The sequence below is a fragment of the Culicoides brevitarsis genome, chromosome 3 (assembly GCF_036172545.1).
Source record: "Culicoides brevitarsis isolate CSIRO-B50_1 chromosome 3, AGI_CSIRO_Cbre_v1, whole genome shotgun sequence".
NCBI classification, from domain to species: domain Eukaryota; kingdom Metazoa; phylum Arthropoda; class Insecta; order Diptera; family Ceratopogonidae; genus Culicoides; species Culicoides brevitarsis.
The window spans coordinates 25,390,070-25,407,985 of NC_087087.1; the positions used below are offsets into that span (position 1 = coordinate 25,390,070).

The 17,916-nt window shown below is 24.0% G+C and overlaps 1 protein-coding gene across 1 annotated transcript; it reads left to right on the forward strand.

Annotated features, from left to right (window-relative positions):
- Positions 1–1,413: 1,413 nt before the first annotated feature.
- Positions 1,414–17,393, forward strand: LOC134834459 (integrin beta-PS). The gene is made up of 7 exons (XM_063849153.1): positions 1,414–1,760; positions 6,996–7,581; positions 8,173–8,401; positions 9,787–9,871; positions 13,271–13,702; positions 14,669–15,904; positions 16,517–17,393. The coding sequence occupies exons 2-7, from the start codon at positions 7,098–7,100 to the stop codon at positions 16,580–16,582; spliced, it is 2,532 nt and encodes an 843-aa protein (XP_063705223.1). The 5' UTR covers positions 1,414–1,760; positions 6,996–7,097; the 3' UTR covers positions 16,583–17,393.
- Positions 17,394–17,916: the final 523 nt, after the last annotated feature.

Here is a 17,916-nt window from a genome sequence, read left to right on the forward strand (position 1 = left end):
GTTTTCTGTGTGAGTCAAGTGTTACTTGTCAATGTTGATATTTTTCTGTTTCCTGTGTGTGGTGCCGTGTGTGACGTACGAAATACGATAACACGGAATGACAATTGGAAAATTTTTAACTGGAATGGAAATTTTAGTTTTCCAAGTTTTTCGTGGAAAATGAAATTTTTGTTAAATATTTGAAAAAAAATTTTTAAATGATTTTTAGGATTTATTTTATTTTTAAAAATTAATTTTAAATTATTTAAAAAAAAATAAAAAATTAAATTATTTATTTATTTATTATTAAAACTACATTAAAAATTTTGGAAAACTTAATTAATTTAATTAGGTATATATAAAATATTTTATTAAATAAAATTTATTTAATTTTTTTAAATAATTCAATTTAATGATTTTTTAAATTTATTTTTATTAATATTAAAAATAATAAAATAAACATATTAAAAAATAATAAAATTAAAAAAAATAGAAACTTAAATTTAATTTAAAATGTGCTAATTATTAATTTCTTTAAATTTCTTAAAAAATTCATTTAAAAATAAAAAATATATATATCTATTTAATTTTTTAAATATAATTTAATTTTAAATTTTTAAAAAATTTTTCAAATAATTTTTAAAATTATTTAATTTTTTATTAAATTAAATTCTTAAATTATTTTTTATATTATAATTTTTAAAATTAAAAATTATTAAATTAAAATTAAATTATTAAATTAATTTTTACAAATACTGGGAATTTTCGTATTTCTCTACAAAAGTGTAAAATTCTTTACATAAATTAAAAAAAAAACTTATTACTTTTTTGCATTAAATTAATTAAAAATTATTAAATTAAAAATTAAATACTAAATTAAAAAGTAAGTTAAAAAAAATTAAAAAATTTAATTAAAAAATTAATTAAAAATTTAATTAAAAAATTAATTAAAAAAAATTTAATTAAAAATTAATTATTATTTTTAAAATAATTAAAAAATTAATAGATTAAATTAATTATTTAATTTAAAATTAAATTAAAAAATTAATTTTTTTAAATTAAGTTTAAATATAAAATTTATAAAATGTATTTTTTTAAATTTTTCTATAGATTTTAATTTAATTTAAAAATTTAAAATTTTAATTTAAATAAAAATATCAATTCTGATGCAATTCTTTAAATTTTTAATAAAATAAAAAACAAAAAATAAAATAAAATAAATTTTAATATTTAAAAAAATAATTTCCCAATAATTTTTAACGGTCAAAAATTTCAAATTTACTTCCATTCATTCATTCCATTCACGAAAAAAAAATCCCATTCACAAAAAAAATTGCCTTCACCGAACACGCCACATTCATTCATCGCCACTGACAGTTAAATAAACTCTCTCGCCATTCATTCGTTTAGTCATCATTTGTCTGTCGTCGTGACTGAATCTCCATCCGCAAATCGTCTACCGTCATCGCAGAATCTCTTAATTTAGTCAAATTTAAACATTTTTATTTCGTGCTCGGCCAACGAAAAAAAAAACTCTTGTGCTAAAAATCATCTCGAGTGCGTGCCTTTTCTACCTCGTGTGCCATAAAAATCCAAGAAATTCAAGAAAATTGTGCCGAATTCACACAACACAACAAGAAACGACTCGACAAACGAAGAGCTTTGAGTGAATGACGAAAAGAAAAAATTTCTTGGGTGTGTTAATTCACCATTAATTTCCCGATAAACGCGGATAACAGAATGATAAAAAAGTAGTTTTGTGACTGCCCGATGCGTTAAAGGTAAGAAAATGGCAGGCAAGTGCCGCGAAACCTGCAAATTGCCTCGAAATTGAGTCAGATGTTCTACGGAAATGCGAATGAATGAGACATTACCATGTAGGGCAGATATTCCGTCTGTGTCGTTGTGTGAGTGTTTGTGCGGTACAGTTATGATTTTTTTTTGTTTACGCTTTTTTTTTCTTATGTTTGGTGCGTGTGTCGTCTTTTGTCAGTCTGGCGATTAAAAGACAGACAGAAAAAAAAAATTAAAAAATGTAAATATTTAATTAAAAAGTATCTGTTTTTAATCCACGGGCACATTCCGTCACTTTGGGAGTTGGAGTTGCAGCCAAAGTGGAACATTATGAGAGAATTTCCACACAAAAATAAGAAAAAAAAATCGAGTCGCCCACAAACAACATAAATATGAACACCAGCACTGACAAACGTTCGACTCCCACACAATTCGACATTTTTTCCTCTCTCTCTCGTCGCGCATTAGAGACCATTTTAAAATGTATCAAAGTCGAGTGATGTGATTCGGAGCACTCGCAATAAATAATAAGAAATAATTATAAAAAGATTTCCGAGACGAGGAGTGACTTTCAATGCACTTCTTATCGTTTATCTCGTTTATTTTTATCTAATTTTATGGTCTTTGTGAGTTCAAATGTAAAACTTAATGGAAAACGCACATTTACAGACGTTTAATTTACAGCCGGAATGATAAAAAAAAGTGTAATAAAAATTGAGATTAAGTTAAAAAGTTGAAGAAAAATACTTCTGGAGTGTTTAGAAGTTGGAAGTGAGTGAAAAAAAATATTTAAATTTGAATAAATAAAATAAAAAAACAATGGAATACACAATCTAATTCGAATAATTTTATAACCGCACAAAAATATTGAGGTGTGATACAATTTTAAACGCATTTTAAAAATGATTTTGATAAAAAAAGTTTTTTTTTGTCTGTCTGAATTTTTTTTTAATAAAATAAAATAAATAAAAGTATAAATAAATAAAACTTATTAAATAAAAAAAAATAAATAAAATAAAAAAATAAATTAAAAAGAAAATCAAGAAAAAATTATGAAAATTAAGTGAAAACAAAAATATTTATAAAAACAAAAAAAAATAAAATAAAATAAAAAATGAATAAAATTTAAAAAAATAAAGTTTATTATTATGTGAAATTATTAAAAGTGCAAATTTAAAATATTGAGAAAATTATTTAAAAAAATATATATATTCAAAAAAATCTGTGTTATAATTTTAGAATCATTTTTCTTTTAATGGTTTAAAATTATGAATTTTGATTTAAAAAAAAATGAAAATTTTAATTTTTTTAATGGAAAAAAAATTAAATAAAATTTAAAAAAATTTTAAAAATAAATTTAATAAAATTTTAAAATAAAAATTTAACAATATTAAAAAATAAATGTAAATAAATTTAATTTTTTTTAAATAAATTAAATAAAATTTTTGAAAATAAATTTTAAAAAAATTTAAAAAATTAATGAAATTTTCAATAATAAATTTAATAAAATTTTTAAATATAAATTAACCTAATTTCTAAAAAAATATATTTGTGAAACGTACCAACATTTATTAAAATAATTATTAACTCGTTATTAAAAAATTAAAATTAAAAAAATTAAACAAAAAATTTATTTAAAACATTTCCAATGTAAAAGTTTTTTTAAAAAGTATTTTTGTAGAAAAAATTACGAAAACAAATACAGAAATAAAATTCAGAAAATTATCGGATAAGTTTTGAAAATATTTAAAAGCTATTGAATATATTCAAAGGTTCAAATATTATAATAAAATTATTTTTTAAAAATTTAAATAACAAAATTTAAATAAAAAATCGAAAAATTTACAGAAAAAATATTTTACTATAATTTTAATTTTTTACGATTTTTTTTTATTTATTGAAATAAAAATAATTTTCTTGGTGGTTAAAATTATTACGGGATTTTTAACGTCATTTAAAATTATTTTAAATTAATTTAATATTCTAAAAATTATTTTTTATTTTAATTATTTTTTTTTAAATATGATAATTATTTTTTATGATTTTTACGAAAAAAAATAATAAAAATAATTTGACGGCTAAACGCACTTAAAATATTTAATTCACGATAACTTTTGTGCTTGAATCTCGTCGTTTCTCTTAACATTGAATCAACATCATCTTCCATTTATTTTTTTTTATACAAACAGAATCTCGCACTATTTGCTATTCACGTATCAATTCGTACACAAACGCACGTCGATGAAGTCAACCTTTTTTTCTGTCCGAAAATAAACTCTACCAAATGTTTGTTGGCTGTTGTAGGTGCATTATTGCCGCTTTTTTTATATCTAAAGATCATTTTTTTCTGTCGAGACGGCACTGATTCTGCCTGACTAACAAAATGATGACAGACGAACGACTTTTTTTAATAGTCAAAACATTCATCATCTTTGGATTTTGTTCTGATTTGAATTCGGAGTGAGAGACAGAGAGAGAGAATATTTTTCCAGCGCGATTTGAGTAATTTATGGGCATCTGAAGTCCCATTACGGTTAAATGAGGGAGTTTCAAGACAAATTTAGAACTAATTTGTTGAAATGTTGTTTATGATTGTTTGGAAAATAAATAAAAGTGAAAGAAATTCGAGATTTTCAAAAATTGATGAGGTCATTCCCTCCTCCCCGAGTGTCAAAGTACAAAAATGTAAAGTGTGAGAAAATCCCTGGAAATGCATTTTCCGTAAAAAAATCGTCGTAAATCACAAAAAGTCACACAAATTGTCGTTAATTGATGCCGGATCGTAAAAATTACCACTTTTTGACACGAAAATAGTCAAAAAATTATATAAAATATCGTTACTGAGTCATTCGGTTTTCAGGTGTTTTTGTTCGCTTGTATTATTTTTAGCTGGCGATGACGAGTCATGACGTCCCTGTGGTAAAATTGTGTCGTGCAGAAATGTTTACATTGAAGACAAATAGTAAAAAAAGAGAGACAGAGACAATCATTTCCGACTTAGTTAATGGCTTTTCGTTGCCTCTTTCGCATAAATGAGTTTTTTTGAGGAATGGCACAAAAAAAGTGCAACGTAACGAAAGTTTTACGGAAATGAGGAGATATCTGTTTGATTAAAGGAAAAAAAAGTGAATGAATGAAAATTTATTCAGAAAGTGTGTTGATGTGTGAAATGGCAAGTAAGCAAGTAATCAATGATGTCAAGGTTAAAGAAATTATTTGTTTACTGTCATAAAATGGAACAAGAAGATTTAAAAGTAAAAGTTTTTGCAATTTTTTTTTTATTAAAATTTTATTTTTTTTAAGAATTTTGCTCAATAGTTCCAAGTTTTTAAATTATTTTTTTTTAATTTTATGAAAATTTCTTTTTTTCTTTATTGAATGAAGAAATTATCTTAAAAATAAAAAATTGACCAATTTCTTTAAAAAAAAATATTACAAAATCTTAAAATTAAATAGTTCCATTGATAATTTTGATTTTTTAGTTTTTTTTTTTGGAAAAAAATTTAAAAACAATAATTAAGATTGTTAAAAAAATAAATTAAATTTAATAAAAATATATTTTATAATTACTCTAAAATATAAGTTAAAAATTACACAATTTTGCTCAAATTGAATTTTCGAAAATTTCTCGTTAAATTTTAATAAAAAAAAAAAAAATAAAAAATTGTTCTGAAACTTTTATTGATTTTGAGCTTAAATTCGTATAAATTTTGAAAACATATTTTTTACAATTTTTTAAATTATTTTATTTAAATTTTATTCAAAATTTCAAATTTTTATTCAGCATTTTATTTATATTTTATTTTTTTATTTATTCAAATTTTTATTTTTATTTAGAGGTAAAGATAATTTTTTAACAATTTTACACTTTCTTACTCCTCAAAACTCATAAAATTAATTCATAAAAAATAAATTCTTTTAATTTATCCAATGACTCAAAAATAATTCTTTTAAAATTATTAAAAAAAAATTAACCCAAGCAAAAAAGCAAAGAATAAAAATAGAAAATTTTAAATTTAAATTTAAATTTTAAATTTTTTTTTTAAATTTTTTAAAAAAATTAAATTTAACTAAAAATTAAAAAAAGTTAGTGAAAAAAATTTAAAAAAATGTATAAAAGAATTCTTTATAAAAATCTTTGTACAACAATTTAACTTAAAAAATTTCTATTAAAAATTGTTTAGATTCTTCACTAAATTACCACTCTGCTCATCAAACCGAATAAAAAAATGCAATTCAAGCGAAATTAATTAAACAAATTAACAACCACCCAGTATAAAGTTGAGTTCAACAGGCACTAAACTCACGATAGTGACAATTAATTCATTTCTTTCTTGCCATGTTATGTCACAAAGTCATAATAAAGTCACAACTTTGATAAATTGCCATTAAAATTCTAGCGAGTAAAGTGATAAAAATTGCAATAAAATTGTAACAAAGAAAAAAGTGATAAATTGAAAGTGATAAGAAAATGTCTCCAAGAAATAGCAAAAAAATGATCTAATCACAAACAAAAAATAAAAAAGTGTCATGATCCCACGTAATTTCAAATTATTGCTAAAAATGCTCTGATTTCCACGAATTCGCATGAATCACAAATAAAAATATGAGAAAAGAAATCACAATAAATAAATATTTCCAATGAACAAAACAAAATTCATTCAATATTCGAGGGAATGACGTCATTTTCTTACGTTCACTCGTCATGTTTTGCTCGACGTTGTGTGTAAATATGAAAATAAAACAAACACATGGTCACAACAAATATTAATATGATTAAAAAACACACAAGCTTGTATCGAAAAATTGATTTGAATATTTCATAGAGGCAATAAAAAACGATACTTGATGGGTTTCTGTGTGGATCTGCGACTATCTCACGTACAAAATATTATGACCAAATTAGATATTCCGAATGGTGAACGGGTTTCTGTTGAATTATTTCTGCGATGTTTAACTGAAAAAAAAATTGTTAAAATTTAAGAAAATTTTTAAAAATTAAATTAAATTTATTAAAAAATAAAAATTAATTAAAATAAATTAAAAATTAAATTTAATTTAAAAAAAATTAATAAAAAATAAATATTCAAATAATTTTTTTTCTTTAATTTAAAACTCTTTAAATAAAAATTTAATTAATTTTTTTTTATTTTTTTTTTTAATTTAATTTAAAAAATTAATATTATTTAATTAATTAATTTTTCTTTCTATTTTTTTTTCAGGTAGTCAAGTTCAATTTTACTCAGAAAAAAATCTCAACAACGAAGAATCATCAATAAATTAAATTAAATTATTCAAAAAAAAAAATAAATAAATAAAAAAAAATGAGAAAAAATTTCATAATTGCGGTTCTGCCGCTCTTTATGGGACTCGTAACGGCCCAACTTCTCGACCCCAATTCCCTCACAAATCCCTGCGTCAGTCGGAGCAGTTGTCGCGAATGCATCCAGACCAAAGGCTGTGCTTGGTGTCTCGCTCCCGCTTCGGAAATGGGCGGCGGCAGCGAACAATCGCGTTGCTTCCAACCGAGTCTCAGTGATCGCGATCGTTGCCCCGAAGAATTCACCTGGAATCCGGATAACGAAGTTCGTGTCTTGATCGAGAGACAACTTTCGCGTTCAGGCGCCGAAGGAATTAGCGGAGGCGGATACGAACAAGGAGCTTATTATGAGGAGGGTTATAGCGGAAGTTCATCCATGCAAGGAAGTTATCATGAGGAACATGGTGCCAGCGGATCGTATGGAAGCAGTGGGCATCAACATATTGTGCAAATTAGTCCGCAACGCATGAATTTGAAGCTGAGAATAAGTAAGGAAAATTTTTTATTGTTGAAAATTAAAATTTAAAAAAAATTTTTTTTTCTATTTTTTACAAAAATTAAAAATAATTTAAAAATTTAAAAAAAAATAAATAATTATTTTTAAAATTAAATTTAAATAAAAAATTTTTTCGAATAAAATTTTAAATTATTTATTTTTAAAAAAATTTAAAATTCACAAAAAATATTAAACATGAAAAAAAATATCAGATAAATTTTTTAAAATAAATTTCTTAAAGGATAAATGACTTCCTTAAACTTATTAAAATTTAATTTAAAAAAATATAAAAAAAATATTGAATTTTTAAAATAATTATTCTCTCGATTATTCTGCTTAAATATTTTTTAAATTACTTATTTTTAATTAATTAAAAAAAATTAAAAATTGACATTTTTTCTTTAAAAATAAATTAATTTAATCTAATTATTAATTGGTTTATTGATTATTTATTTTTTTTAATTTTTTTTTTTGATTAAAATTAATTTTCTAAATTATTTTTAATTAATTAATAAATTTCTTATTTTTTTTTTTTTTCTAAAAAAAAAAAAATTATTTAACACTTACTTTTTAATTTTCACAGACGAAGCACACCGCATCAACTTCCGATATGCCCGTGCCGAAGACTACCCCGTCGATCTCTACTACTTGATGGACTTGTCGAAATCTATGGAGGACGATAAGGAAAAACTCTCAGCGCTTGGCGATAAATTAGCAGAAACGATGAGTAACATCACACGCAATTTCCGTCTCGGCTTCGGATCTTTCGTCGATAAGGTTCTTATGCCATACGTCTCGACAGTCCCCAAGAAGTAAGTATCCACTGAACTTGCCAAATTACGAAAATTTCCCTTAAAAAAAAACCTTAAATCCCTTTTTTGAAACAATTTCCCTGAAATTCACGAGAGCTGTATGTGTGAAAGAAAGGAAGAGTTTGAGTTTATTTTTTTTTTCAAAGAGCTCCAATTTTTTTTTTGAGCTAATGAATTTTTTCCATTGATTTTTTTTTTGTGCAAAACTCCGAAATAAGGTACGGAGCTAAAATGTTGACGTATTACGAGTAAGTTTTGTCGATGTCCTTTATGTTGTTGTATTTCATCATCTGTCTCTCTCCCTCGCTATCTCTCTGAATATTTTTTGCGACATCTGATCTGGATTTTTTTAATAGAGAACATTTTTTGTTGGAATAGATTTTTTTCGTAAATTTCTTATTTTTTTCATCTTGCTTTGAAAAAAATTGATTTGAAGTCATTCATGAGGTTTAACGATGATTTATTTTTTAAAAAAAGAATCAAAAATTTCTTAAAAATAATAAAAAAAATAAATTTCAAACCACGTGACTTTACCCAGTAGACATTTTGAAATATCTGCCAAATTCAAATTTTTAAAATTTTCTATTTATCACACTCTATTTCAATTAACTATAAAATTTTGAAAAAATATTATATTTAGAATTTTTTAAATTATGAGCCCAGTGCACATTTGAAAATTTCTATTTATTTTTTTTTCAAAATCTGTCCCAGTTCACATTTAAAATTAAATTTCCTGTCAAAAATTAAATTTTCACTACAAATGAACACAAAAAAATGACCCAGTGCATATTTAAAATTTTAAACCCAATGCACATTTTAATTTTTTCCTTTTAAATTTAATTAAAATAAAATTTTTAATCATTTTTTCAAAATCAAAATCATCGTTAATTTACTGAATGTCTTCAAATCGTTCAAAAAAGACAATTTTCTTGAATTTTTTGTCACTCCTAAGAGCAAAAAATCATAAAAATTGTCTTTCTCAACAACTAACACATTGAAAAATTGTTATTTTTACCGAAAATCTCGACATCTCTCACTTCTATTGTTTATGCATTCCTCCTCGTACTAACAAAAATTCTACTGCGTGGATATCTTCTCATTCTCTGAACCAAAGTTTATGGATTTGCACGGTCACGAATAGGTATGTTCTTGTCGCGAGTTGATTTTTTGTTGTTGTTGTAATTGTGAATTCATTTAGAATAGACAAGAAAACAGGCACCGAAAACACTCCCAAATCACACACATAAACTCTCAAAATGAAACTTTACAGAATTTTACAAGAAAAATATTTCAGGAAAACACTTTCAAATTTATTTTCTCTCTATATAAAAAAAGAAACAAATTTTTCTAACACTTTTGTAAATTTTTAAATGAAAAACAAAAAGACTTAACACGCCTTGCGATGGTTGCGCTGCCCCCTATGGCTTTCGAAATCACATGAAACTCAATACAGATACGAGAAATTTTGCAGTAAGTTTAGAAAAAATAGAAAAAAAATTTTTAGTCATTGTATGTAATTTTTTTCATATAAGAATTTTGGATCGGCGCATCTCAATGTTAAATTTTAGTTAAATGTTTGTAATTTTTTTCATTCATCCTCTTTTTTATAATTATTATTTTTTTTTTTGGTGTAATGACTGTTGTAATGGGAAATGCAAGCAATGTTATTTATGGATGCACTTCTATATTATTCATTTTTTTTTTCGTTGGTAAAAACATAAAAACACACATTCATACATTCATTCAACTCTCCGTTCTTGGGTAATTCATTTTTCATAAATTTTTTTCATACACAAATCGTCTGGGAATCATTAAAAAGTGAATTGAAGAATTTTATATCAGATTAAAATTGAAGTTTCGACGAAGATTGAAGAAAAAGGTCAAAAATGCATAAATTTTCAAAAAGAAAAAAATTTTTTTTTGAAAAATTCTTTATTTTTGACCCTTTTAATTCAGGTGTCAATAAAAAATTATTCAATAGAAAATTTAGAGAAAGAAAATTAGAAAATTATTCGAGAATTTTTTAAATTAAATTTTTGTTTTTTAAAAAAAAAAACTTGAATATAAGCCTTTAAAATTTTTTTAAAAAATAACTTTAAATTTAAAATCATCACAATTTTTAAAAAATATTTAATTTAATTAAATTTAGTTTAAAAAATAATAACTTTTGACAAATAAAAAAAAATTAAAAAAAAAATTAATTATTTTTTTTTAATTAAAAAATGATTTAAAAAAAACTGTTTTGTAATTAATTTTTTAATTTAATTTAATTTTTTAAAAATTATTTTTTTAAAAATAAATTTTTGTAATAAAAAAAAACAAATAAAAATAAATAAATAAAATTAAATTAATTAAAATATTTTTTTAAATTGTTATTTATTTTAATTGATATTTTAATTAAATTTCTATGTGTTTATTTTAATTTTTTTAAAATTAAATTTAATTCAATTTTTTTTAACTTTTCTAATTTATAAAAAAAAATTTTTGAACATATGTGAAAGAAAAATTCTTCAATTCCGTCACATCATTCAAAAACATCCACATTTCACACAAAGTACTATGCGACATAAATGTTCAAAAGTCTCATTGGGTTAAGTACATAATTTACTTGTATCCTCATGTATGAATGAATCTGTGTTGTAAGTAGATGTTATTCGTAGTAAAAGTGTGCATGTGCATCCAATTTTATTACCTCTACCTAAATTTAATTTTTTTCCAGGAATCCATTTTTTTACCCTTTCCCAAAAAAAAAAAAAAAAATTAAATGCTCTCAATTCTACAAAAAAAATCAATGTCAGCTTTTCACGAAAAAAAAAACTTTCCATCAACAACACAATCAATGTTGCCTCATAGCTTATTAATTTTTTTTTGTACATTTTTTCTCTTTCTTCTTCAAACAAAAAAAAAATCTTTTCATTCAAAATCAAAAAAAAAAGTCTCAAAGAACCATGTGAACGTTGTGCGGCACCATACGGTTACAAAAATCACATGGCTTTAAGCATGGATACGTATCACTTCGCTGTAAGTTATCGCCAAAATGACAAACGAGAACTTTGTCAAATCATTTTGTTTTTTTTTTTAATAATTTCTTGTAACAAGATCTTTGCAATTCAATTTAATTTAATTCAAAAAAACATTCAAATTAATCAAAAAATATTAAAAAACGATACACAAACGTTTTATTTTTATTTTTTTTTTAGAACACAAACACCGCAGACAAGAACTAAAAATGCTAAAAATTAACGAAAAATTTGTACAAAGCAGCGATAAACAATTTAACGCTATTTTTAACCGAAGCTATTTAATTATTTAATATTTATTTTAATTTTTTTAAACAACAAAAACATGAAAAACGAACATTTTCGATTACATACAATGATTTTTTCTTATCACAACACTTGTATAATATTTTTACATTTTTTTTACAGCAAAGACTAATCTAAAAAATCGCAATTAATTTTTAATATTAACATAAAATTGATCAAGAGACTGATGTACCAAAAATTATTTAATTTAAAAAAAAATATTTAATTTTCGTAATTTTTAATATCAAAATTTTTAAAAGGGCCTTTGAAAAATTGAATATTTTTTTTTAGTTTAATTGCTTGAAAATAAGGTTAACGATTTTTAATTTTTTTTCCAAAATTTTTTATTTTAAATTTAATTAATTAATTAATTTAATTTAAATTAATTAAAAAAATAATTTAAATTTAATTTCTTTAAATTAAATTAAATTTAAATTAAAAATTTATTAAATAAAAAGGAATAAAAAAATTTAGTTTTGTTTAATTTATTAAAAAAAAAAAAAAAAAATTTATTTTAAAAATATTTATTTTAAACAAATAACAATTTTAATTGAATTTTAAGATTTTTAAATAATTTTTTACAAAATTTTTAATAAATTTTATTAATTTAATTTAATTAATGAATTTAATAATTTTAATTAAAATAAAAAATATTAATTAATAAATTATTTTTTTAAAATTATTAATTAATAAAAAAAATATTAAATTATTAATTAATAAAATAGTTATTATTAATTAATTTTTTAATGAATGATTTTTTTTTTGGAAAAATTGTTTTAAAAATTATAATTGCAAAAAAAAAATCAGAAATTATTTTACATTTCGTGAAAAAGAATTAATAAAATTCTTAAAAATTGAAACAATTTGTAAAAATTAATTAAAAATCATTTTTGAACCTTTAAAAAATCCTTAAAAATTCAGAAGAAATTTCCTCCTTACGAATAATAAAAATCAATAAATTCCCTAAAAATATTACTTTGTCCCATATTTTGGTCATAAACTCCCAAATGACTCTTTTAATAGGTCAACATTTTGATTATGATTATCTCTCCCTAACTATACTTAACTCGATTGGATTTATTTCCACAGAGAGAAAAAAAATCTGCTAGTCACCATCATTAATCATAATCACATAATTTCTACAAACAAAATGACATAATAGAGCAGGGCCTGCATTTTGACCATTTTAACATCCTCATTTTGTCTCGTTGCATGAACAGATGTAAAATTTTACATGCTTTTGAGTGATCTGATCGTCATAAAGACCATATGCTTGTAAATAGAAATTTTAATTGTTTTTAGAAAACAATGGATGGGTCTTGCTTTGTTCTTGCCTCTTTAACATTAACTTGCATGTGTTTTGCTCGTATTTGCATTTCATGCACTAACAAATGTTTTCAATTACTAACATTTTGTAGATCGTTGTAGATATTTTGTATCGTGTTACACTAATATTTTGCTTGGTTTGGATAAAAAAAGTAATTTTTTTGTAGATATTTTTTTAAAAAACAAAAAAAAAATTTTTTTCGTAAAATTAATTAATTTTTTTTCCTTCGACGAACAGCAAGAAGTCCATCATGCTCGTGTCTCCGGTAATTTGGATGCTCCCGAAGGTGGTTTTGATGCCATTATGCAAGCCGTTGTCTGTCCCGAGCAAATTGGATGGCGCAAGTTGGCGCGTCGCTTGTTGGTCTTCTCCACAGATGCGGGCTTCCATTATGCCGGCGACGGTAAATTGGGCGGCGTCATAAAACCCAATGACGGCGAATGTCACATGGAAAACAACATGTACACGCATTCCACGATTCAGGACTATCCGAGTATCGCGCAGATTAATTTGAAGGTGAAACAGAATGCGATCAATTTGATTTTCGCGGTGACGGCGCAACAAGAACAGGTTTACAAGAAGTTGTCGTCGCACATTGAGGGATCGTCTTGCTCGAAGTTGGAAGAGGATTCGTCGAATGTTGTCGAGTTGGTTCGGGAGGAATATAGTGTGAGTTGAATTTTGCTTGATTTATTTAAACAGGGCTGAAAAAAATTAAAATTAGATTTAAAAAAAATAAAGTTTAAAAAAATTAAGAATTAAAAAAAAATAATTTTGAAAAATCGGGAATAAAAAAAATAAATAAAGAAATTATTTAAAAAAAATTAATAAAAAAATAATTTAAATAAGATGAATAAAAAAATTAGAAAAAAACTATTTAAAAAATTATAATTAAAAAAATTAAAAAAAAAATTATTTAAACATTAGAATTAAAAAATAATAAAAAAAAATTAAAAAATTATTAAAAAAATTATAAATTAAAAAAAATTATTTCAAGGCTTAAAATAATTTAAAAATTTTTTTGACTAAATTTCAAAAAAAAAATATTTTTTTTTAATTTGGTGAATTATCTATTTTTTAAAAATTTTAATTCAAATTAAAAAAATACCTTAGCTTTTTAAATATTTCGAACGCTAAACCTTAAATTAAAAAAAAATTAATAAAAATTAATTAAATAAGTTTAATATTAATTTTTTGTCGAAAATTTTGAAAGAAAATTAACATTCAATTTGGTAAATTATTTTTTTTTAACTTTGATTCACTTAATTTAATTTCCTTACATTTGAAAATTTAAATTAAATTTTAAAAAAAAAATTTAATTTAAATTTCTTTCAATTTTAAAAAAATCTTCTTTAAAAATCTTACAATAAATAATTTAAAAAAAAAGAAAATTAGTTAAAGATTTAATTTAATTAAATAATTAATTTTTTTAAAATTTTGTTAAATTTACTAAAAAAAACACAATTTAATTTTTTTACACAAACACAAATTAATTAATAATTAAAATAATTAAATAATAATAATTAAATTTAATTAATTAAAATTAAATTTAAACTTAACTCAAAATTTTTTTCAGCCCTAACTTTTTTCTTGTACCTAAAAATACCAGAAATTAATTAAATTATTTTTTTTTAGAAAATCTCTTCGGCTGTCGAGATGAAAGACAACGCCACGAGTTTCATCAAGGTCAAATACTACTCACGCTGCTTGAATGGCGAAGCATTTACCGAAACCAACAAATGCGACGGTCTCAAAGTTGGCGATCAAATTGAATTCCAAGCGGAAATCGTTGCCGTCTCCTGTCCCGAAGATCCCGCCGACTGGCATCAAACGTTGAAAATTTATCCCGTTGGCATCGACGAAGCTCTTGTCATCGATTTAGAGCTACTTTGCAGCTGCCCATGCGAAAATCCCGGATCTCCTTACTACGAATACAATTCCGACAAGTGTAACGGCAACGGCGTCTACAAATGCGGCGTTTGCGAATGCGCCGAAGGTTTCTACGGTCGCAAATGCGAATGTTCGATGCACGATTTGCACAGCGATCTCACCTCTGGTCTCACTTGCCGTCCCGACAACACGTCGCTTGTCGATTGCAACGGACGTGGCAACTGCGTATGCGGCGTTTGCGAATGTAACGAGCGGAAAAATCGCGAAGAAGTCATTTCCGGGAAATATTGCGAGTGTGACAACTTTTCGTGCGAACGTCATAACGGCTTGATTTGCTCCGGACCTGAACAAGGAACATGCCAATGTGGGCATTGTGTTTGCGCGCCTGGATGGGGAGGTCCAGCATGCTCGTGTCGCACTTCCGTCGATACCTGTCGAGCTCCTGGTGACACAGTTTTGTGTTCGGGACACGGGGAATGCGTTTGCGGCGAATGCAAATGCGAGACAACGGAGGAAGGACGTTACTCGGGACGATTCTGCGACAAATGCCCAACATGCCCGGGCCGTTGTGAGGAATTCAAGCATTGCGTTCAGTGTCAAATGTACAAAACGGGGCCGTTGTCGGAGGAACCGGGATTGTGTGCACGCAACTGCAGCAAAATCTTTACGCCGATCAGCGTGGAAAAGGTCGAAGTTGATGAGGAAAAGGACGATCACTTGTGCGCCTTCTTCGATGAGAACGATTGTCGCTTCCAATTTGTCTACAATGATCGCGAGGAGGAACACGTTGTGGTTCGGGCTCAACAAGAACCCGATTGCCCGCCGAAAGTCTTCATGCTTGGCATCATTTTGGGCGTTATTGCGTTCATTGTGCTCATTGGGCTCGCAATCCTGCTTTTGTGGAAACTTCTGACGACAATTCACGATAGACGGGAGTTTGCGCGCTTCGAGAAGGAACGCATGATGGCACGATGGGATACTGTAAGTTCATTTTTCAAGTCTGGAATTTTTCATAAAAATAAAATTAAGGCCTGAATTTCACCTAATCGAAATTTTTTTGAATTTCAAAGACCTAAAAAGTTCATTTCAAGAGCTAAAAATTAATTTCAAGAGCTAAAAATTAATTTCAAGAGCTAAAAATTAATTTTAAGAGCTAAAATTTGATTTGAAGAGCTAAAAATTTAATTTCAAGAGCTAAAAATCAATTTCAAGAGCTAAAAATTCATTTCAAGAGCTAAAAATTTAATTTCAAGAGCTAAAAATTAATTTCAAGAGCTAAAAATTAATTTTAAGAGCTAAAAATTAATTTCAAGAGCTAAAAATTAATTTCAAGAGCTAAAAATTCATTTCAAGAGCTAAAAATTAATTTCAAGGGCTAAAAATTAATTTCAAGAGCTAAAAATTCATTTCAAGAGCTAAATATTTAACTTCTAAAAATTAATTTCAAGAGCTAAAAATTAATTTTAAGAGCTAAAAATTAATTTCAAGAGCTAAAAATTAATTTTAATTTTTTTTTGAAAATTAAAATTTTCGATCATTGTGTAAATTTAAATTTAGAAAAAAATTATAAACTTACATTTTTTTTACTTTCAGGGCGAAAATCCAATCTACAAACAAGCCACAAGTACCTTCAAGAACCCCACATATGTCGGCAAATAAGCAACCATGGCACGGATTGACTCAAAAATGTACAAACAGAAATTTGATCAAGCAATACAACTAAAAAAAAATTGAAAGAAAAAAATCGAAATTATATTTTAGCAGCTTCTAGAATAAAAAATCAATCAAAAGTAGCAGCAATAACTTTATTACTAAAAACAAAAAAAAAAAAAAATACCGCACTTTACTGCCGTTAAAGCCGTGCGTAAACTACTTACTAATCTCAAACATTTAAAAAAAAGCAACTCGAATCAAAAAAAAATCTCGAATGTATTAAAAAAAAATGTTAAAAAAAATATTTATGAGTTTGGACTAAAACTAACTGATTATTATTTACTTCAATGCAAAAAAAAAAAGAAAAATTTAGACTAAAATATTTTATTATTTACTTAGTAACATAAGTGATTGTACATTAATAATTTTATTTTTTAACAATAATTTTTTTTATTAATCTTAAAAAAAGCGACGACGATGAATAAATGATAAATTAATTAAATTAAATAAATTTAAAAAAAGAAGCCAAAAGTGTGCCTTCTTCCAAGACGTTCTTCGAATGATTTAACTGAATAAGCCTAAAAATGTGTCTTAAATTTACAAGAAAAAAACGTATATCCTAGTCATTTTCATCGTAAATAAATGATCGAAGCACAATTCTCATCGATGCACAATTTTTTAAATTTCAATTTCATCTTAAAATAAAAAAATCCCTTTTCAAAAAAAAACTTATGCAAAAGCAGACACATAACGCACACATTTCTAGTATTTTTTCTCGAATTTTAACTTTTTTCTCATCTTCAGCGAATGTATTTAATGAAAGTAACTTAAAGAAAAATGTAATATTTAGTAGAAAAGTTATAAAATATTTCATTTTTATTTTAAAATATTAATAAAAAACAAGTAATCTGATGTAAAATAGCGATTAAGATAAAAAAAAACAAGTTAATAATAACAATCAAATAAAATGTTGAATAAAAAAAAATGTTGTTTTATTTATTTTTTCTTAAAATTTGTAAGGTATATTTAAAAAAAATTAAATTAAAAAAAAAAACAAATTTTAAATAAAATAAAAGTCTTAAAAATAAAAAAAGTCATAAAATAAATTAAATTAATAAAATTAAATTAAATTATTAAAATTTAAATTTAAAATAAATAAATATAATTTATTGAATTTTAATTGAAATATTTTTTTAATTAATTAATTTATTTAATTAATTTTTTTATTTATTAATTTAATTTTTTAATTTATTTTTTATTAAATTTTTTTATTCATTTTAATTTTAATTTATAAAGGTCAGTTTGAATTATAAAATTTTTAAAAAATAATTTAAACTATA